Source organism: Larus michahellis, chromosome 7 (genome assembly GCF_964199755.1).
Source record: "Larus michahellis chromosome 7, bLarMic1.1, whole genome shotgun sequence".
Lineage (NCBI taxonomy): Eukaryota > Metazoa > Chordata > Aves > Charadriiformes > Laridae > Larus > Larus michahellis.
The window spans coordinates 5,547,385-5,569,234 of NC_133902.1; the positions used below are offsets into that span (position 1 = coordinate 5,547,385).

At 38.2% G+C, this 21,850-nt stretch overlaps 1 protein-coding gene across 1 annotated transcript in view; it reads left to right on the forward strand.

The window, feature by feature from the left end:
* Positions 1-21,850, forward strand: part of TRPV3 (transient receptor potential cation channel subfamily V member 3) — a 26,145-nt gene continuing 4,295 nt past the window's right edge. Inside the window, exons 1-14 of the mRNA XM_074596156.1 lie at positions 1-677; positions 4,240-4,324; positions 5,222-5,330; positions 9,471-9,625; positions 13,096-13,200; positions 14,860-14,946; positions 15,955-16,112; positions 16,754-16,930; positions 17,138-17,278; positions 17,731-18,011; positions 18,729-18,905; positions 19,638-19,796; positions 20,263-20,364; positions 20,933-21,006. Coding sequence (XP_074452257.1) covers positions 9,507-9,625; positions 13,096-13,200; positions 14,860-14,946; positions 15,955-16,112; positions 16,754-16,930; positions 17,138-17,278; positions 17,731-18,011; positions 18,729-18,905; positions 19,638-19,796; positions 20,263-20,364; positions 20,933-21,006 — 1,580 coding nt within the window. The 5' untranslated portion in view covers positions 1-677; positions 4,240-4,324; positions 5,222-5,330; positions 9,471-9,506. The remainder of the gene's footprint in view (positions 678-4,239; positions 4,325-5,221; positions 5,331-9,470; positions 9,626-13,095; positions 13,201-14,859; positions 14,947-15,954; positions 16,113-16,753; positions 16,931-17,137; positions 17,279-17,730; positions 18,012-18,728; positions 18,906-19,637; positions 19,797-20,262; positions 20,365-20,932; positions 21,007-21,850) is intronic.

Below are 21,850 nucleotides of genomic sequence, written 5' to 3' on the forward strand. Positions count from 1 at the left end.
TCAGGTGAGAAACAGTATAATAAGGGAAGAAGGGAGGTTGCTTTGTTTTTTTGGCAAGGCAGGTGTGGATAGAAGCTGAGAAAGGATTGGGCTCATCTCTGTTCTTTTTTTTTCCTCTTAGGACATAGATTAGAGTAGCCTCTCTGAGCTCTAGCCATGGTTTGGCAGGGCCCTGCTATGGTAGGTGCTACTCAAATACAGAGTATAAAGGTCTGTGTTCCTAAGGTTAGCTATAGAAAGAGTGTCACGAGCAGTGTTAAGCATTGTGATAGTCAGGAGTCTCAGGGCATCAGCACTGAAGCTGGAGAAAGCTGCTTGAATTGGGTCCAGAAAATGTAGTTTGGAGGAAAAGAAATAATTAGGGTGCCTGCCTATTAGGTCATTTTGACAGTCCCAACAATAATGCTGTTCCTTCAGCATACCAGGCTCATCTCCCTTTGTTTTGGTTTTTTTTTTTTCCTGAGCAAAAGAATAAGCTGCATAGTGACATAGTTGCAGGGAGTATCTGTGTGATGGGGGCTCCAGTTACTCTTCTCTATCCTCTTGTGAATGGGGCTGTTCTTTTATGTCAGGAATCTCTGAGTAATAAAATCTCCAGGCATGTATGTTATGCAAATGTGCATAACAATATTGCTAAAGAGACTGACTTGTCCCTGCAGTCTGGACTGTACCGACTGGTAAGTGATATCCCAGTGTTTTCCTGGAATGATTTTCCAGAAGGCTGTCTCCTGTTAGGTGATAGTCACACTTATAGGCTACCTCATTTCTCTGCTGCTCAGCTGCAAAAAACAATCTCTTATCTCACAGATTATGAGCATAGTATTTAAATACTTGCAAGTGCTATTCAGTTGTCTGGAGCGGTGTGAAAATCTTTTTATATGTGTATGTAGCAGCACAGAGATGTGATCCTAGAACAAGTTTAACTTTGAGTGGAGGGATGAGGAGAGCATTATATCAGAGAGAAAGCTGCTGAAGCTATGCTCTTAAAGAGCAGGCAGGAGTAGGCTACTTTAATTCTGCAAGCTGCAGTCTCTGAATCTGATTATGTTTGTTACTAATTACTTGGGTATAGCACAGTGTGTATGTCCAAAAGTGTTAGCATGGTAAAAACAAACTCAGTACAGACTTTTGCTGATCTTCAAAGTCCGTTATTTTTCACCTCTCAGAGTAAGAATAGCTAAATAACTAGTGAGAAACAGAACATGTTTTTTCAACATAATCTATAAAACAAGGAATGATTTGGTGAAAAGTCGAGTATAATTATTAGAAAAAGCCTAAATCACTTACAGAACTGACTAAATGTACCCATATCTCTAAAATGGGGAAATGCTGACATGCATATTAAAAGAAGCTTTTTCATCTGGGATGATACTTGTATTGAAATACTGTGAAAACAGAAAAGCAACCTTTAAAAAGCAATGTGCATCTCTGAATTCAGGTAGAATTATATGTGATTACAGACTTCCATTCTTTTGTAGGGGAGAATGAGAGGCAGTAACACTGATCTATTAAGCACTAGTTGTTGCACTATTTTTCCCATATAAATTTTGTGTAAAATGCCCCGTGAAGGCAAGTGCTAAGGATTAAGGTCAATCTGACAATTTAAGATGGGATGACATATCTTTTTGCTGCTACAGTATTTTCTGGGAATATAAAAAAGATCAGTTGCAATGGAGACAACTGCTTATCATAACTGCCTGAAGAGAAATCAGTAACGTGAAACCTCTCAATGCTGGGGACTGAATATTGACCAAGAAAATCTGACTGCTAAAATCAAGAGTTCAACATTAGCAAGCAAGACAGTAAGATCAGGAGAGCTTTGCCTTCCTACAGCATCACCCCCTGCAGAACAGCTGCAGCATTTACACTCTCTGAAAATACCAGACTGGCAGCAAAGCACCTTCTGAGCTCTAGTTGGGGCAGCACTGTGACCATACTGTTGTGACTTTGCTGTTCTCTCCTACTTCCTTCCTTCTCTCTATCCGGCTAAAAGTTAGCTGGAAAAACTATGGGAAAATTATAGTATCTTAGCCATTTTATCATACCTTACAGAAGTACATCTTCATGTGGCTTTTCCACATAAAGTACACTACTAGCATTAAATGCATGCACATTATTTTTAAACTGTAGTCTCTAGGGGATATCTTCTTCCCACTACAGATCAACGACTCTGAATCCTTTTCCACAGAAATAAAGGGAGTTTAAATGCACTTTTTTCACAGTGAAAAATCATGGAAGACTCTTGTGAATCAATTAAACACTATGCTCAGGGGAATTGGGCTGGTACTGGTAGTTGGCATGCCCATGCTTTAATGCTGAAGCTGTGGATTATTTTTAAGGAGCTTGGGGAACGGAATGCTGACAATAAGTAATTTGCAATTATCCTTGCTGCTACATGTTAATGTTAAAAATCGTTTTTAGACTTAGTGACTCCCTGTTGGGGTACTGAAAATCACAGAATTAAATATAAAACCTGAATAACTTTTAATGCAAGTTTGACTGGGATCATGTCACGTATCAGCGGAACAGAAAATGCAGCTCTGACTCGCTGATGTCAGATGGCAAATCTCCAAATGCTCAGTCCCTCCCATCTGGGGTTTCCTTCATCTTGTTCATTTTAGTTTCTAGTGAGTCTAGCACTTGCTAGAAAAACAAAATAATGAATGCCAAATAGGGCTTCTGATGCTTATTCGTACTGTGCAGACTATACAATGCTAATGTTTACAAGTAATTTTTCAGAGGAGATGCATAGTTATTAATGTTCTTGACCTTTATGGCATCTCTGTTAGTAACTGAAGCAGCTGGTAACTGTTGTAAACTCTAAAATGTTCTGCACAGCCACGATAGACCCTATTGCAAAACCCTCCACGGCTTCTGAAAAATGCTAGCGTTGTCAGAAATCTCAGGGCGGAGCAGGTCTCGGAACATAAAGGTTAAGCAGGTTAATGATTAAAACTATAAGAAAATGTTTGCACAGATGTGACTTACTGTAGTTCTGCCTCTCATTTCCTGACTCTTAAGTCTGCCCTTAAAAATAGCTCAGCTCAGGCTCATAACACCTATGTGTAGCACATGACATTCTTATCTGTTTTCAGGAAGATTAGCTGGAAACAGTCTGGGCTCATGTTTCCTAAATCTGACAATTGCACAGAAAAGGCCGCACTCAGCTTTAGCAAGTCAAGGCTGTCTTCATAATGGAATAAGAAGCTGTTAACACAGAACAGGCAGGGTGAAGTGTAATTCTTGTGCCTGTGAACTGTTACAGCTCCTACAATCTTCTACACCTTTTCAGAGGCAGGTTTGAAACAGGGCTCCGAGTCTCCTGCTGTAGCTTGTCCCAGTTTTTCTTTTTGGATAACTGCCACTACATTATAAATAGACCACACTGCTAGGTCCTATATTCTGCTACACCACACAGATCTGGGAACTTTCAGATTTAGCTGCTTTCTGAGTTCAAAGTACTGCTTGCTGCCAAACTCATTTTCTTTCCTTAGCAAAAGACTTTAAGTGGTCTTTTGCTGTGGTTTGTATGAGAGTTAAAGCAAGAGTCCTCAAATGCACCTTCACCCAGATTGAATTGAACTTTGCCTGTTTTCACATTTCAATCCTCGCAGTGACTTCCAATTGAACAGTCTCTCTCAGTTTGTATTGAGAACTAAGCTGATGTTTTCCCAGGCAAGATTAAATGCCAGTATTCAGTCCTTACTCCAGGTAGTTAGACCAACAGCTAAGAGACCATCAAAGCAGCTGACTCTAGATTGTGGCATATTATCTTAGGCACGGTCATTTAACAAGCTGTGAACAACTTTTCCTGGTACAGGGTTTGGAATATATCATCATAAGCTTGTGTTGGGCAAAGCTGGATGTGTGCTCAGCACATCCAAGCAAAGGTCTCCTAATGCCAAATCAAACTGGCCTAGGCACGGTCCGTTTCGCTATGCTGCTTGTGGGAAGCTGATTCATTACCAAAGCCAGTGCAGTGCTCCTGGTATTTTGCACAGTAGATTCAAAGTAAATGTAATAGTTGGCAGTCCTGTTCTTAAAGATACCTACTTGACGAACAGGAGGAGTTTACCTGCAGTTTCTAGATATGTTTTAAAGCCGTATTCTTCAGGTTAAAATGTCTGGTTCTAGGTTTTAGTATTCTAACATATTTCATGGTTTTATTTCCAAATTTTCTATCTACCTCCTATAAAAAAAAACCCACCCAAACTTGACTCTTTCTTCCTTTGTCTACAGCTGGAGAAAGTTTCCCCTTTTGCTGGCCTGCAAAGTTCCCCTTAAACTCCCATCTGTCAATCAAGTAAAGGAAAGACCAGCAACTGTAAGTACATCTCTGAGGCCTCACTTGCAAAGACATACAAGTTTTAAACGTATTATTTCTGGTGATAGTAGAAAGACTCTAAAAGGAGAGCAGAAGATCTTAGGGTCACTCTTCAGGCATGTCCCAAAAGAGAAGTCTGCATTAACCATTGCTCAACAGCTCAAACCCAGCAAAGCTGAAAAATGCCATTCCCTGTAGTTGGCATGGCAAGAAGTAACACCAGTACTGTTTATGTGAAACATGACTGTATTCTTACAGACCCTAAGGATACGCATTCATCAAAAACTATTATAGATAGGGAAAGATCTAAACAATCTAAACACGCCCACCATGTTTTCACTGACATTATCTCTGTGAAAGTGTAAGATTTTTCTAAGGCCATTTCTACCTTTTCAAAGTAATAGCAAAAATTTTTGCTTTCTGGAGTACTTAGCACGATCATTTTCTCATTTTTGCTTTGGGCTTTCTGAATAGTTCCATAACGTATAATAAACTAAGCACGGCATAAAGGGATGTCATTTACAACCCAAATGCATGTTCATAACCATTTTCTTCTGAAAACAGTATGTAAACTGCAGAGCAGCGATCGTTTTAGATATTCTACTGCTGCCATTAAGTCATCCGTGAGCGACTCAGCTTTAGTAATATTTCAGTATATAATTATTGCGTGTGTGTGTGTCATCCCACTTTGGCAGCTATGAAGTAAAGAGTTTGTTGTCTAGCAAGTTTCTCTCTGCTCCCTAATTTCAGATGTAGCAAACCCTGTAAGGCTGCAGTACTCCGGCACTGCACTTATCTGCGCTTTCCAACAGCTGAGCAAACCGGATGACTGAAGAAGGGTGGTTTTGCGTTTTTAGGATAGTTTTCAGCTTGAATATAGTTTTACTCATTTGGCAGATAAGCTTCTTTGGATGTTGTCGCAGCGCCAGCAGGCCCCTACTTTGAACTTCATTCGTACAGTTCTGAGGCGCCTTGTCTATACCAAGATGGAAGTTTCATAAGCAGGGTAAGTTCTCTGAGCGCGTCTGTGGGTGTTTGGTGTAGGTGTGATGCTTTTGTAGAGAGTGAAATCTTCCAGAGACAAAGAATAAACCTGTCTTCCAACTGGAGAATGCTTTTCTGTTGTGCTTGTTTCTGTTTTTCTCGTTTATAAATCTGTCTTTCTCCTAAGCCATGCCGTGATGACTCCTTGGGTATTCAGAAGTGAAGAAAGATAGACCTAATTTCATTTGTGTTTGTCAGCCTGATACACTGTTACACTTCCTAATTTCTGTGCCAAGGGGATCCAAAATATACTATCATACAAGCTAAACTTAATATATTCATCTTCCACTGAAATTTTCAGCTACTGTAGTGACTGTTGAAAGTAAAATACTTAGCCTAGGAGAATAGTTTTTATTTCAAGTCCATAAAACTTATTCTATTTAATTCAGAGATAGGCAGGTAAATAATCTTAAAGTATTTTCCTCATGGAAAAACATTGCTTTTCAGGATCTTTTAAAATTTTCTGTTAGGGAAAACCTTCATAGGAAAGAACAAATTTCTCACCAAGAAGAAAAAGACTTTTTGATAGCACTTGATGTCTACTAATGCCCCTCAAAAGTTTTAAAATCTTACGGAAAGATGAAACTCTTTCTATCAAGTGTAACTTTCTGCTGATGAGATTCACATACCATAAATAAAGCACAAAAGTCAAAATGAACTTTTATTATCGTTCCCCTTGGGGAGGGGACTTCTTTTTTTGTGAGCTAGTAAGAATTAGGTTGTAGGCGCTGGAAAGTGTCATGGTCTGTGCCGTGGATGTTCGAAGGACCCTGTGAATGAAACAGCTATTGGTGGTCACTTCCACTCCTCTGCCCCTGAGGAAGAAGAGAAGACTTCTGTCCCATGATATCTCAGCTGAGTGTTTCTTTTGATATGTAGGATTCTCTCTTTAGCCACTTTGTTTATACTGTTAATGAGCTATAGATATATAGGTATGTATGATTTTTCTTGTTCTCAGATAAGCATGAGGTGAGTCTGTGATAGTGTGTAAAGTGCCGCTTACTGTGGGAGTGGCAGAGTCCCATTCACCCTTACAGATAAATGCCCTTTTCTTATCCCCAGCACGCTAGAGGTGAGATACTAAGTTCTTGATGTCCTCAGAATCCCCTGCAAAGTAATTCTTAATACTATATATTAACACAGTATTTTTGTCTCACTGCCCGCTTCAAATAAGCCACTTCTCTAGTGGCCTGTAAGTAACAATTAACTAGATAATGGGAGTAGAAAATAGTTACAACAAAAGAAGACACTCCATATCAGGTCATGTAAGCTACACTACTTATGATCTGACATTCTTCAGACTGTTGCACTGTTTTTCTTTATATGTCATAGATTACAGAAAACGATAGTGCACAGGAAGATGATGATGAAAGCAGTTGGTCATTAAACTAACAAGACAGAGTAAGGAAAGAAGCTGATAAGCATAAAAAAAGCTCCATTAAGTCCTATGAGATTTGCATGGATATAGTTAAAACAAGAAGTGAGCTCCGTAGGCCATATTGTCAACAGCCCTAGCTTAGTTTTCATCTAAGCATGCAATTAATCGTGATTAAAAACGAGAAACAGACGCTACCTCAGCACTGTAGCAAGGTACTTCTACCATTGTGCCTGCAGGTATTTACTTGTGCGGACTCTGAGATCTCATTTAAAATAGTCTTTGTAGCTGAAACTACACAGTCAAATTTCCTATGTGCTTTTGAGAGCACATAGTCCATGTATACAAAAGTGAATCCTTCCACTTTTTCCTTCCCAAATTGTTTCCTTGAAGCACTAATGGTTCAGTAGACCTTCATCATCCAATACAACTTCAGTGCTCTCTTTGACTGTTTTCTCCTCTCCTAAATGATGCAGCCTGCTCTCAAGTCATTGCTAAAATCTCTGTGGTGAAAATTAGCTGCAGATGGGGCTTTAACTTCCTCCTGGGCAGATGGCCCATGCAGAAATGTGTTGCCCTATCTGAGCAGCTTCAGCGTTGCACACAAATGAGAGGCTCTTCGCTGTGTCCATTGTGTGCTTTAGAGATTTTAATCTTGGTCTTTATTTCGCCAGCTCTTCCTACCACTGTCTCTGACCCCTCCAACTTCACACACCTACCAGCTGCACCTCTCTCAACCTGGCAACTCCTTTTTGCTGGCACACTTTTTGACCTAGTAATCTGTTTCCAAGTATTCTCTTCCTTTAAAGTCACGTATTTTGTGATGCTATTTAATGCCCATCTCCATCTTATTCTAGTCCTCTTATATTTGATTTATGTCAAGTATCGTATTTGCCTCTTCCTCTGGATGGGAAATGTCTTTGCTCGTAAACTGCTGCCTATTCTTAAAGCACTTGGTAAGAAGTAAATAATAGCAGAATTATTTATGAACTAATCAAGACAAGTCATTTGTTTTAGCTGTGTTAAGATTAAATGTTTATCAGAGTATTCACTGATACATGTGTCTGCAGACTACATGAATTGCATTTTCAAAGACACAGACAAAACCTTTTACCTACTTCGAATATGTGATATCCAAGCTCAGTTCTTTTGTGTGCTTACTGCAGTGAAAGCTACAGTGTACTCTGTATGCAAGGGTACTAAGTAAATCATACTTGCCCTTTATAAATTATTTCTGTGAAAGTTGTGATATGAATTCTTAGGAAATGTATCCAAACTAGGCATATTTTTGAGTTGCACTAGTGTGAAAATGTCTACAAATGTTAGAAAATGCAATAAAAATTTATTTTCAGGCCTGTGTTTTAAGCCAACCTTTTCAAGGTAAGGAGTACTTTCCAATATTTCAGATTTCTTCTCTATTTCATTTAGTGATACGAAATTACAGCTGCACTTACATGTGTTTGGGCCTTGCAAATTCTCAGTTGTCTGTACTTGGGATTGAAAACTTCCCATACTTAAAAATTTTCCATTTATGCATTAATAGGTTATCATTCAAATATCAATGTATTTGATATGCCCGTCTTCTCTCTCATACCAGTTGTCATGTCTTTTCAAACATGCTTCACAATCTGCTTTCTATATCTTGATATTCCCATAATGAAGAAATTCTAGTACAAAGGCACATTATCAATACTGTGACAGGAGTAGAAAGTTTGTCTGTACATTTGTCACACTAGGGAAAGTCGGGGTAGGAGAGGAAAAACACATAGTTCATTTTGTTTAAATTTGCAGGCAAGTGATTTTTATCATTTGTCCCTGTGTACGGAGGGCATTCCCCTGATTTCTTTGGGAATGGGTCCATGACCTCGTAAAACTTACTATTTTTACATGCAGTGAATTTTAAAGTATTGTGAAGTCACCTTCTCGCATTCAAATTATCCTTGCTGATTTAAAATGATGCCCTTGAGTGTTATATTGAGAAATAGGAAGATAGTTATTCATCATTACTTACAGAATTCACGTTGTGGGTGTTTATAAGCAGATAACATGCATTAAGATCCTTTGGTGTCATGTGGTGGTGATAGTTCCCATCCAGCAGAGGCATGATTTTTTTCTTTTTCCCTGAAGAAATGTTGAGAAGTGTTACCAGGACACAAAAGTTCTTGATGAGCTCAGCCTGGGCATCGTATTCAGAGTCTGCCTGTCTTGCTTCTGCTATTCTAATGCAGTGAGAAGTTTCAGGGCTTTTTCTGTGTTCACTACCCTTCGCATCTGAAACCTTCCCTCATACGTTGTATGTATCTGTTGCCCAGATCTTCCTGGAATTTACTGCTTTTCTGAAGTTATCTTGGATAAGATAACTGCTACTTAGACTAACTGTAAATATGCACAAACTTTAGGGCTACTTGCAAAAGTCACTGTGCTCTTTTTGTTTCTCTGTATAACACATACTGTCATTGTGATTGACAGATTCCCTTCAGTTTAATTTAGGCACATGCTTGAATTTATGGTTCTCCTGGATTTATGGTATCGCTTTTAATGGCACTTTTCTTAGGATGTAATTTAACCAATTTAAATAACCCTCCAGCCTTGACATATAAAACTACGCGTATGTGCCTAATAACTGAAAAATTTAAAACTTTAAAGAAATATCAAGATTTGTGTGCCTACATGTGAAGAGACTGTAAACAGGCAATTTGGTCACTGTGCTTTTCTTCAAATGAACAGGATCTAAGTAACTGTGAATCCGCCTGCTGCAGAAACATGATTAAAGATAACAACGAAATTATTCCACTAATGGGCAAGAAAACAAATCCGTCTGGTATTCCTCCTTCAAACCAGCAAGAGAAAAAGCCGACTGAAAGCACTCCCACAAAGAAAAGGTAGGACTTTAGCTCAGTCTAGAACACTAAAAATCCCCGGTTTATCTCCTTTAGTAGATATTTGCATTGAAATATCACTAACATCTTTATCCGTGCTGCATGTGTGAATTAGAGAGACCTGATGACTTCAAGGAGCCTTCAAAAAATACGTGTTTATGTTTAGAAGTTGAAGAGTATCCTGGTAAACACATAGGACTTGTTTACCCTAATGGGACAAATTTAACCCCAGTCCTAGAGACATCACACTCATGCACCAGTCTTTTGTGCCTGGGCTTTCTGCCTCCACTCTATATTAGCTGTATAAGCTTACAAGAATGTGTTCTAATGCTGGTCAGAGTTTCAATAGGAGAAGGTAGAGCAATCTCTTTAAAAAGATCGCATGGCAGGGTACAGCAGGTTTTCTGTAAGAGATGCTGGCCTGTAAAAAAGGGAGCATTTCAAACTTGCCCTCATATGGGAATGTGACAGATTACAGAGGTGAATTAAAAACTGAGGGTTGTGAGAGCAGGAGGCTCGAAAAATCCCATCACAAACAGAAACCTGAATTCACTCTATTTTTCATTATTCTGACTAAGAAGACTTCTTCATTATTTCATGTTATACAATATTCACTTTAATTCATTATTTATGCTACAGAATTAATACAAGGATGAAGGGTTTGTATTTAATATAAATGGGGAAATATAAGTAGTAATTCATCCCTGATACTATGCTATTGAAGTTAACTAAGTTACTGTAGAGTGGGGATGAATTTTCATTCATAAACTTTTCACTCCATGGCTAATTACTAGCTATTATGGCAATTTTTGAAACTCTGAAGGCCTAAGCAATTGTGGCTGTTCTGACATTTATAATTCTTAATAATCAGGGGAGTCACTTTCCACAGAGATGGTGTCATTAGTTATTTGAAACCCACTGCCTGGGTGGCCCAATTTGTCTTCCTGTCATTAAATTCAAAAAGAGAAGCTCTTTGGTTGTATAAGGGGGAGATGAGGTGTCTGAACAGCTCACAACACACCTACTACTTCAAAAAGGGGCAATTCCATGAAAGATTGTGTAGTTATAACAAATACTGGCAAACACCACCCCTCAATTACCTGAGCTCGTATCTCCCATTCAGTTTTGTGGCATCAGTAACAGTAACCTTGGGGTTTTTCCCACCTCTCAACCAAGAGCTCAGGGTGTGGCCGACAACATTCCTGTAATATAAAGAACGAAGATCACGTGAATTTTAATGTAGAGGTTTAACATGTTCTATTAATTATATGTTTCTATGCTGCTGTACTTTTGGGCTTCAAAATGCTTCCTTCTACTTTGCCGTGAAGCAGCGAGTGCACCTCCATGGGTGGCATTTCTCACTTGACAAAATGTATTGGCAATACAGGCTTTCTGAAAAGACAGTGACTTCCCCTTTGCGAAGGTCCTGGTATTTGGGTGGACTAACAGTATATAATTAGGAACAGGAAAACCGACAGGCAGGCTGGGAGGAGTGCTGCCAACGTTGTCAGAGACCAATTATGCTTGTGGGCAGTGTCCTGAGAGTGTGCATCGTGGCCACGTAAGCACTTGGGCATTTGTTGGCAATTGTCCACCTGTTTTGCATGGTGACTTTTGGTTGGTGGTGTTTTTTTTTTTTTTTCTCCATGGTATCCCCAAATAACCCACGTGCCAGGATAGGTTAGGTATGTCAACCTCCAACACAGGGCCCACTTCATAGCTGCTGTGCATCTATTGGATGCCAAAATCTTCAGCATGAACACGCTGTTGCTGAGACAAGGGCAGGTGATATGGTCCAGCAAAGCTTAGAGCATTTCTGGCTTTCTGGACGTTCACTGTGGCCTCCAACAGCTGTATGCCTGTTGGGACAATTCCTGCACATTATGGTCAGGGAGTGGAAAAAAAGCAGGATGAACGCATGTTTTTTCTCTGCCAAGTTCACACCCCAGTGAAACAACACTGATTTATGGCAGCTGTGAGTCTGGAGAGTGTGGCACAAGTGATGGTCCTGTTGCTGTCTATTTTTTTACTGTACTCTGAAGAGTACGCCCTGAGTGATTTCAGGGACACAGTCTGGCTAAAAAGGAGTGGCATTTTACTTGCTGCCTGCTTAGAATACATTCACGGGCACATCTCAAATGTTAAAAGGTCATTTAAGTTTAAACAAGTATACATATTGTGAATTAACATCCAAGTGAATTAACACTTGGATCACCAAACCATTGGAAAATGAGATGAACTAGGGCCATTAGATCATGATACTTTTACCAGATATCAACTGGTTGTTCAGTAGTTTCCGAATAACATACTGCATTTTAGCATCAGTATGTGTATTTTAATTCAACAGGATTCTTTGGGGAAGATGCAATTTAAAAAAAAAAAAAAGCAGCATCCTATGGACTAAACCATAAGTATTAGGTGAATTGGAAACACTTTCCAGGTGACTACTGGAACATTTTAGAGGTGTAAGACAGATTTTGAACAAAAGGCTGTGTGGGAGTCGCTACATCCACTGCTGAAACTCCTCTGGTGAAATGTAGCAATGTTTTAATCAGATCTAGTAATACCAAGCCATTGATTTTGCCTCTCAACTCTGCAGGCTTTTAAAGGATGAAATCTTCCTATTCTTCTTGTGTTCCCTTTTCTGTATTGTTTCAAATTTCGTGTATTTTCCTTAGAAATAATTATTTATTATAATAATATAAATAATTATATTATATTATTAATATTATTATATTATTTAATATATTATTTATATATTTATATATATTTAATATATTATTTAATATATATTATTTAATATATTATATTAATATAATTATATTATTAATATTATTAATATTATATTATTTATTATAATAATATAAATAATTATTTAGAGGGAAAAGAAATAGTTAAATGTCATGCACTGACTGGCAAGATTGCACATTCAGTGCTGGATGGTGGAAATGCCTGATGTCATTTAACATGTGACCTTTCAAACTTTGTGACTTAATGATTGTCACTGCTGATGGGTTTGAAATGATCCGTCCTGACAGCTCCTGGCTGGAGAAATAGGGAATAGAATGCGGTAGATGAAGAAGCACATGCATGTGTGCTTGTAGGCATACATGTGTGGCTGTTCAATAAATGCCTGGTGCTGCATTTAGCTATTTGCACAGAAGTTGGGTGCAAGGCTGTTTTTAGGCTGCTGGAGTAGCTGCTTAGACATGTCGGGATCTGATGCCGTGTGTCCTAAAAATATCTTGGGATCTTTTGCCCATCTGCCAGCAAGAAAGTGCTGGGCACAGTGTTGGAGGTTGGGATCCCCCAGGGGAAAGTAGATAAGCCTCTGTTCCAGCATCCTGTTAGGTATAATGCCAGAAAATATAAATTGTCAACCTTGTTCTAGGCACGTACGTGAAGTGTTTTGCTTATTTTATGGTTGAGCTTGCTTTTTTTACTAATATTTTAAAATGCACTGTGTTCAACAGTTCACACTTTTTTCTGGAGATTGATGGTTTCGAAAGCAATGCAACTCCAAATAATACGTCTCCTCCTGTGTTTTCAAAACCAATGGATTCAAATATTCGTCCATGGTAAGTTATAGATGCATATGCAATAGTCATACTGCAATTATATCTATTTTCTTTTCAGCAGCTATTCCTTATTTCTCCTTAGACTTCAGAGCTAAAATTTTACATGGCTCTTCTTAGCTTTTGGTCACTTCAAAGACAGAACTCCATTGGAGGTCAGTTGTTGCTAGATGACTTATCTTCAAGTTTATCTACTGTTGTCACTTACACTGAATAAATCAGGCCTCAGATTTGAGAAATTTAAAATCAGTACTGTCTTTTTTTTTTTTAATCTTAGCCTTTTAATTATGATACATTAGGACAAACTCCACGCACCCATTTATGTATTTTCTACCGTGCAAAGACCACAGCTTAATTTAGCAAACCCTATTCCCAGCTGTGTGCCGACATCCTCCCTCGATTGCTCATTAACAATCAAATAAAATGAAGAAGCTGAGTCTGAAATATTTAAAGGCAGCCATTTATGCTGAATGAATACAGAAAAATTATGACCAGGAAGAATGCACTTAATTTTTAAAAATATGTGGGGTACTAACAGCCAATAATTATGAATATGGGAAATATGTATCAAATCTAGCAAAAGCCCAGAACGACCAACTGTTTTTGTGTCTGATGGCTCTCTGGTCAGCTTTCTGGAATTAGCTGAGAGTCTTATTTTGGTTTCAGAGGTGAGGTATCCGAATTTCTCCCTCATTCAGGGACAGACCTGCACAAGACACACACATGCTTTGTCACCGGATTCCTCATGGTTTTCTGCAGCGAAGTGATGGACTGAATAAGAATGGACTCTGAGCTATCAGCTGTATTTCAAAGGGAAGGGAATATCTGCAGAGCCATGCTGAATCCTTGCATTACTGAATCTTTGCATTACTGTCCATGCATCTCTTTTGTTAATAACTAATAGTTCAGGCTTCTGAAGTTATTAACCTGAGGTAGTTCATCAAACCTAAACCTCACAGAAAACAAGAATACAAGTAAGAAAAATTATAATAAATTAATTTTTAAGTCAGATCTGCCTTTGGGAATGTCTGGAGATGATGTACAGCATCCAAACACCAATGTCATTGAAATCCTTTAAATCTATTACCTAAAATGTATATTTAGGGCCCAGTCCTCAATTTCTTTTAGCTGAAGCTTCCATTCAAGTCAGCTACAAAATATTCTTGAGTTGCCTACAGTGTACTGTGTAGTAAATCTTAAGGTAAATCACTTTCATGGTGTGCTTGCAACCTCTGCACAGTTACTCGGTTACTGATTTAGCACTTGCTTTGTGGCAGATGACAAAGTAAGCATGTGAAAAGGAAGAATGTAAAGCTTCCAGCATTCTGCATAAAAAGCAGCAAACGTTAAAAAATGAAAAAAAACCTTCCCACGGTTTCAGGATCTGTAATGAAATAACATAGCAAAACACAAAATAGGTTGCTTTCCTAATGGTTATTTAACTATAATAAAATCCTGTGGGTGTCTCTGTTTTTACCACTCACCTTAAAATTCACAGGGGAGATAAAATGATTAGATTAAAAAGCACAATGTCAGATTAGACTAATTCCAGCTCTACTGTAGATACTGTTTCCTAGTATTGACTGATTCTTCCTGCAGTTTGCTAAAATGTCATCCAGTATCTTTCTGACTTAGCATTTGTGCTGCTTCTGTTTTCTACAGTGCATCTGGGAATGGGGAAGATATGGATTCCCCACAGTCTCTTCAGGATGATGCGACTGAATATAGCCCTAATGTAGACAGTTGTTGGTGAGTGGAGACATGAAGCATCTCTTAAGCTTTCAATGGATTAAGTCTATGATAGGGTGGATATTACCTGTTTTGCCTGGCATGTTTCAGAAATAAGGTCATATGTGTGCATGCATTTCTGATTCTTCAATAATTGAATTTTGAAATAAAAAACTCTTACCTCTGCTTTTCTCAGATCTCATTTTTAATGTGGGGATTCTTCATATATAATGTCGATTTCCTAGATGACAACATGGGACCTAAGCACCAAGTGCAACTAGCCAGGAGCAAATTCTCAAAAATCAATGTTGTTAGCAACAATACAATGCGTTCTTCCTTCAATAGCAAACTCTTTTAAGACAGAAAATATTTATTGTAGAGGTGAAGTATTGCCCTCTATTTCAATCCGAAATATCTGTTAGCTTGGTGGAATCAACAAAATGTATTTGCTTAACGCTTCTGAGGACTAGTAGTCCTGGTAGTCGATTTCGTAGGGAAGGAAAGGGAGATAGATAGCTAAAGTATGATGGAGAGGCTTCCAAAGGAAGTTAGGAGTATTTCTGACTGGGGGGAAGTATTAAATCATTCTTATTCCAGAATAATGTATGATCAGGAAAGTTGTGTAAGAAGTTGTAAGTTATCTTCTGCTGTGAGTGGGATGGGTGCAGCCGGAGTGCAGCGTCAGGGAACTCACACACTGAAGTCAGCAAGTTGTGGACATATCGGAGAAGCAGAGAAGTATTTCTTAGCCTTTGTTTTGGAAGAATGGATGAACTGGAGAAAAATGCAAAACCGAAATACTTGGAAAAATGTACATTTCTCTTATAAACCCCCTTTTAATAGCCACTTATCTGCAAATAAGCAACCTGCAGAAACGTTTTGAGAGATCGATGCCAAGATATATGAAAGCGGGGCAAGTTATACGTAATATGGGGCAAGTAACTGCATTTCTTTTTCCTCTTACATACAAAACAAAATAAAACAGCGTAAACTGAATCAGCAATTTCATTATTATTCCTTATAATTCAGTGCTAATATAGCACAAGGACCCGAGCAGACCAGTGCCAGGAAGAAGCTGAAAAGATACATATTTCGGGCAGTATCTGAGGGGAACATAGAAGAACTGCAGTGTCTACTCGCAGAGCTGAAGGAAAGATCAAATGCGTGTACAAACATGACTGTGCCGGGTAAGTTGTGGAGTTACCTGAAGGAAGATTGTTAGCTCTTCTGGCAGAGCGTGTAGTCTAAAACTGGGAAATATCTCTGTGCGGCAGCTACTTGCCTGTGAATTTGCAATCGCTTGTTTGCAATTTAATGTGTGCCACATTTCCTATTTCTAAATAGGTACTCAATAAGCCACCTCCTTGCTGCCTCCAGGCAACACTGGAGAGTATTTGTTTCCTATTTATGATACGCGGAGAGTCCATCTGCACTGCATTCCCATCGCCATACCTACGCTACCCTTCTGCAGCCGGAGACTCAAAGCTGCTGTCTCTATGCATCTGTGTGATGGTGCCGGGGGGTAGAGCAGGCAGGGAAGTCAGGGAAGAGTTCTGGGTCTGTCTGGAGTTACCATGGTGTGGGATGGCTGAAAGAAAAAGCAAGTGCATTGGCTACCTTATTAATTAGTACCACATCTCTGAACGCATTGTCTCACCAACTATACATGGCTCAAATACAAAGTTAATAGGGTGGAGTAATTGTTTGGCAAATAATTTATGTTCATATATATCCCTCAGGTTCCACTCCTAATATGCAAAAGATTAGAATTATTTTCCATCCACTTGAATAAATAATAATGATCTAATCTCAAAATTCACTCTTGTAGATTATCTGATGAAAAAATTCACAGCTTCAGATACTGGCAAAACTTGTCTGATGAAAGCTCTGCTGAACATCAACCAAAACACAAATGAGATAGTGAATATGCTACTATCCTTTGCAGAAGAAAATGGTATTTTGGAGAGATTTATCAATGCAGCATATACAGAAGAGGCATATAAAGGTATTGCCATCTGATACCAATTTCAGGTATATGGTTAAATATGCCATCCATAAAAGTAATGTTTGCTTCAAACATTCTAATGATGGTTTAAATTCCTAAAACAACTTTTATTTGTTATCACTGGTGCTATCCATTGTGAAACGTCATTAATGTTTCATAATGTGCTTAAGAGATTCAGTGCTAAATACGTGTCTCTGTTTTTTTCAGGCCAGACAGCTCTAAATATTGCCATTGAAAGAAGACAATATGAAATAACTCAGAGCCTTATAGAAAAAGGAGCTGATGTCAATGCGCATGCCCAGGGTGTTTTCTTTAATCCCAAGCATAAGCATGAAGGCTTTTATTTTGGTAAGTGGAAATGTGATCTCTCTGGAAAAGTTAGGAAGGAATACCCCAACAGTTAAGACAGTATGGAAGACAGACAAGTGTGAATCATTACTGTAGCTAAACCTAGATTAGGAAACTCACAGTGCAAGATATAAAAATGGCATAGTACCTTTTGTTAAAGTAACTTGCTGGAGTGCAATGTGTTATAAACACTCAGAAATAATTGTAAAACATTTACAAAAAAATTGTAAATGCTGAAGGGCAGGCAAAATGTAACAAATTTGATTTTGAAGATTTTCTCCAAATAATATTTTCATTCAAATTGAAGGTTTTATAAAACAAGAGCTAAATTCAATACAGTCAATATGTAAATGTGCTTTCATATATTAAGATGCTTAACACAATCACCCTTTTATATGATTTGAACTCTTGTAATAAAACATGAGCACAAGTTACGTTTTATAATTTTGTAGGTGAAACTGCCCTGGCGTTAGCTGCGTGTACCAATCAGCCAGACATAACTCAACTGTTAATGGACAATACCAGGACTAATATTACTTCTCAGGATTCCAGAGGAAACAACATCCTCCATGCGTTAGTTACTGTGGCAGAAGACTTCAAAACGCAGAATGACTTTGTAGTCAGAATGTATGACATGATTTTGTTGAAAAGTAAAGACAGAAATTTGGAAACAACAAAGAATAAGGAGGGTTTGACACCACTACAATTAGCTGCAAAAACTGGGAAATTAGAGGTGGGTATTATTTCATTATCACCTAAGAGAAGTGAAATATGGAGAAAGAGTCAAGGCCAACTATGTACTGAGACGTTAGTGCTCTGATGTGTAGTTTTCCATGCTGGTGATGCTGTACTATGCGTCAATAGCATTTGGTAAGATAATTTTGTTCAAAATACTTTGTATTTCTCTTGCAATGTTGCTTCTGCCCTTCCAACCCTCTCTGTACAAAATCCACATGCTATTTAAAAACAGCCTTGCAAACCCTTCTGTCGTACAGAAACTCAGAAATTCTGCGTTTATTACAATACTACACTCATACAATATATAATCTTTGAATAATTTCAGAAGGCTCACTAGGACTGCTCTGTTATGACACTGTAGAATTTGGCTCTCATGAATCCACTGCTTGTATTGTGGTAAAGAATTGACAATGGGATAATTTAGACAGTAATTGATTAACTTAAAGGAAGTTATAATGTGAACACATGGAAAATTGTGCTTTCATCATTTAGAAAAATGTCTCTGACAGAAAATCCGGAGGCATTAAAAATACCGTATTTATTTCCTAGATGTCTGTCATCTCTAACACTGCTTACTAACAAATACATTGACTTGCACTACTGTAGCAAACGGGATAGTTAAAAGGTAGGGGGTTTGGCAAGTATATATGAATGCTTTCTCCTCTCGCATGAAGAACACATCTGCTTACAAATGACTCTGTTACTGTTTTAGATTCTGAAATACATCCTGAGCAGAGAGATAAGAGATAAGCCTAACAGGAGCCTGTCAAGAAAATTCACAGACTGGGCTTATGGTCCTGTTCAATCTTCTCTTTACGATCTGACGGAACTAGATACTACCGCAGACAATTCAGTTTTGGAAATAATTGTCTATAATACAAATATTGGTGTAAGTTACTTATTTTAAAATACATATATTTTTTTCTAGCAGTACAATCATTTCAGATGTGTTAGCCTATACATTTGACTGAATTACTTGTTAAACAGTAATTTCTGTTCTCAGTTTTTTATCAGGAGCAACCTGAATTTTATATTTTGTAGGTTGTCAACTGTAAGTGAATATGCATTTAGCTCCCGAAATGCTGGATAGGCTTTTTGGGACTGTTTTTTCTACATTTGAAGCTTTGATTTGCCTTGCATAGGAACACAAATATGGCCCAGTGGGTCAGACCAAAACTAGTGTATTGTCTCTGTGGAGTGGCCACTAGCAGCTGCCTAAGTGCACGAGAACAGGGCAAGCAAACAGAAATACTTGATGAGAATATTCTGCCTATTCGGGCGTTTAGGAAGGACCTTATCACAGAATGCTAGCTTTCCAAAGCCAGAATTTTACACTTGCTAAATTCAAATACTGCCATGAAACTTCCATAGGAAGCAAGGCCAGAAGTTGACATTACAGTTTTAGCTCAGTCGCACTTTACCAGAGTACAGCGAGTTATCCCAGCATGGGTCAGAGTTGTCCCATTGTATCCTGTCAGGTTAGGGTCTGACTCCTATCTTTGAGCATAGATGTTTCTAGATCAGCACGGTGAGATACTGAATGAAATACATGCCTGAAATTATCTCCATTTCCTTACAGGCAGAGAGTTGAAATCTTAATTGTATTTTTTTTTTTCCATAGAATCGTCATGAAATGCTGACTTTGGAGCCTCTGAATTCACTCCTGCGAATGAAATGGAAGAAGTTTGCACGACACATGTTTTTTATGTCATGTTGTTTTTATTTCCTATACAACGTAACACTAACGTTAGTCTCCTACCACAGGCCTAATGAAAATGAAGTGAGTACAGCAACTTCAGCTCAGCTAATTTTACTGCTTTAAAATGCAATGGTATTTCTTGAATTGTATTTAAAATGCTAAACCAAAACCAACTATCAGAATATCTGGCTGTAGAGAGACTAGATTCTCCCACATCAGGTCTTTGTATCTGGAAGGAAGAGCGGCAATAATAGAGGAAATTTGCATTTTGTGAAAGTGACCCAAAGTACAAATACATAATACAGAGACAGGTAGTTAAGTTTCTAAAAGTGTGGGGAGAGCTTTCTGGTTTTCTTTTAAGAAGGAAACTTCTGGCATTGCAAATACACGTCAGGGAGCCGATTCTGCTAATCCACCGTAAAGAAAACTCTCCGGGAAAGGGAAGCAATTGGGTACCCAGATTGCTGCACACATGAGGCTTCCTGTTGCTTTACCTTTTACCCTTCAGGTGTGGAACTCAGTCTTTCGTTATGGACCTGTCTTACAGGCTCCACCTTATCCACTAGCACTGACGCGTGGTGTGGGATGGCTGCAGTTATCGGGACAGGTGATGGTTATGTTAGGAGCAATATTTTTAGCCATAAAAGAGGTAAGGCTTTTTAATAACAAATACATAACAAAACAGATAAAGAACTTCTCTAGTGTTATGAATATGATGATGATCTTGGCAATATGTTTGGAATATATTTGATATGTGTAACGTCTAAAAGTCTTTGTCACAATACCTCATTTATTCAGAATGACCCTGGATATATGTTTGAATATAACTTTATTGCTCTGTGAAACAAATATGAGGTTTTTTCCTTTCAAATTATCAAACAGAGATTTGATATTTGTATAACATCGATGTTGACAAATTACTGGCTTTAAGGACACAGCTGAATTAGAACTTGTAACGGAAAAAAACACAGGGTATAATTTTTACCATATCCTATAAGTAATTAAAAAGAGTAACTAATTGTTAAATTTTGCCAGAGATGACAAGAATTTAAACTTTGAAGTTACAGCACTATAAAAAGGTTTTTAATTCGATAAATCTTATAAGCAGACTCATTTTTGTAGAAGACCAACTTCGAGTAAATTATTTTGAAAAACCAGTGTTGAGGCTTGCTTTGTCTTACTCCCATTTCTGTATTTTTATATATCTGTCTACACAGAGTGTAGCCATCTTTCTGCTTAGGCCCTCAGACCTGCATTCAATTCTCTCTGATGCGTGGTTCCACTTTGCATTGTAAGTCTGTCATGCATTTATTTTATACTATATATAAAATGCTTATCGATCTCATGGTCACAGCGAAAGTACTCCTGTAGCAGATGCTCACTTTCTCTCCAGGTTATCAGTGTTTAGAGGGATGGATGTAATCTTACATGCAGCTCTTTGTAGCACACACTAATGGTTGCACGGGTCAGTAACAATCCTGGGGGTTGATGTGTATGGACTGGATTTTTTTCCAAAGTACAGTAGTGTCCTGAGCTTCTCCTGATGCTGTGTCTCTTTGGAGCTGTATATAAAGAAATGTGTTTAAGAAGCCTGGTTAATAACCCAGAGTTTTGCACTCCTTTCGACTCCTTCAGGAAGGAAAAGTAGCATAAAGTGGGTTCAGGTGGCTGATGGGAATATCCCATCAGCTGTACCAGATAAAGCATAGATGATTCCCCCTCATTTCTAGCATGTGATTGTAGGATCATTAAAAAGAGATGTGGCTTAACTGTACCTTTCTTCCTCCTCCTACAACCACACTGATACCAATCTTGTGCTGCTGAGAATCTGGTCTACATCCTATCGCAGCACATCACACTTTCTACCACAGTCTCCTTGTTCATGGAAAATCTGTAACGATTCTAACAATTCTTTAAGCTAAAGCTTGAAGTGAATGGCTTCAAAGATACTATTAAGAATGCTTAATGTCTTTGTCAGTGAAGTCTGCATTGACCAGCTATTTTGGGGAGAGTAGTTCACTTAAAGTACGCTTTAATAAATGTATCCTAATATGTTAATAAACTACCTGTACTTATCTGTCTTATTGTTAAACTATAATGGTAGTGCTCATAGGGGAGAAGCAAATGCAGTATGA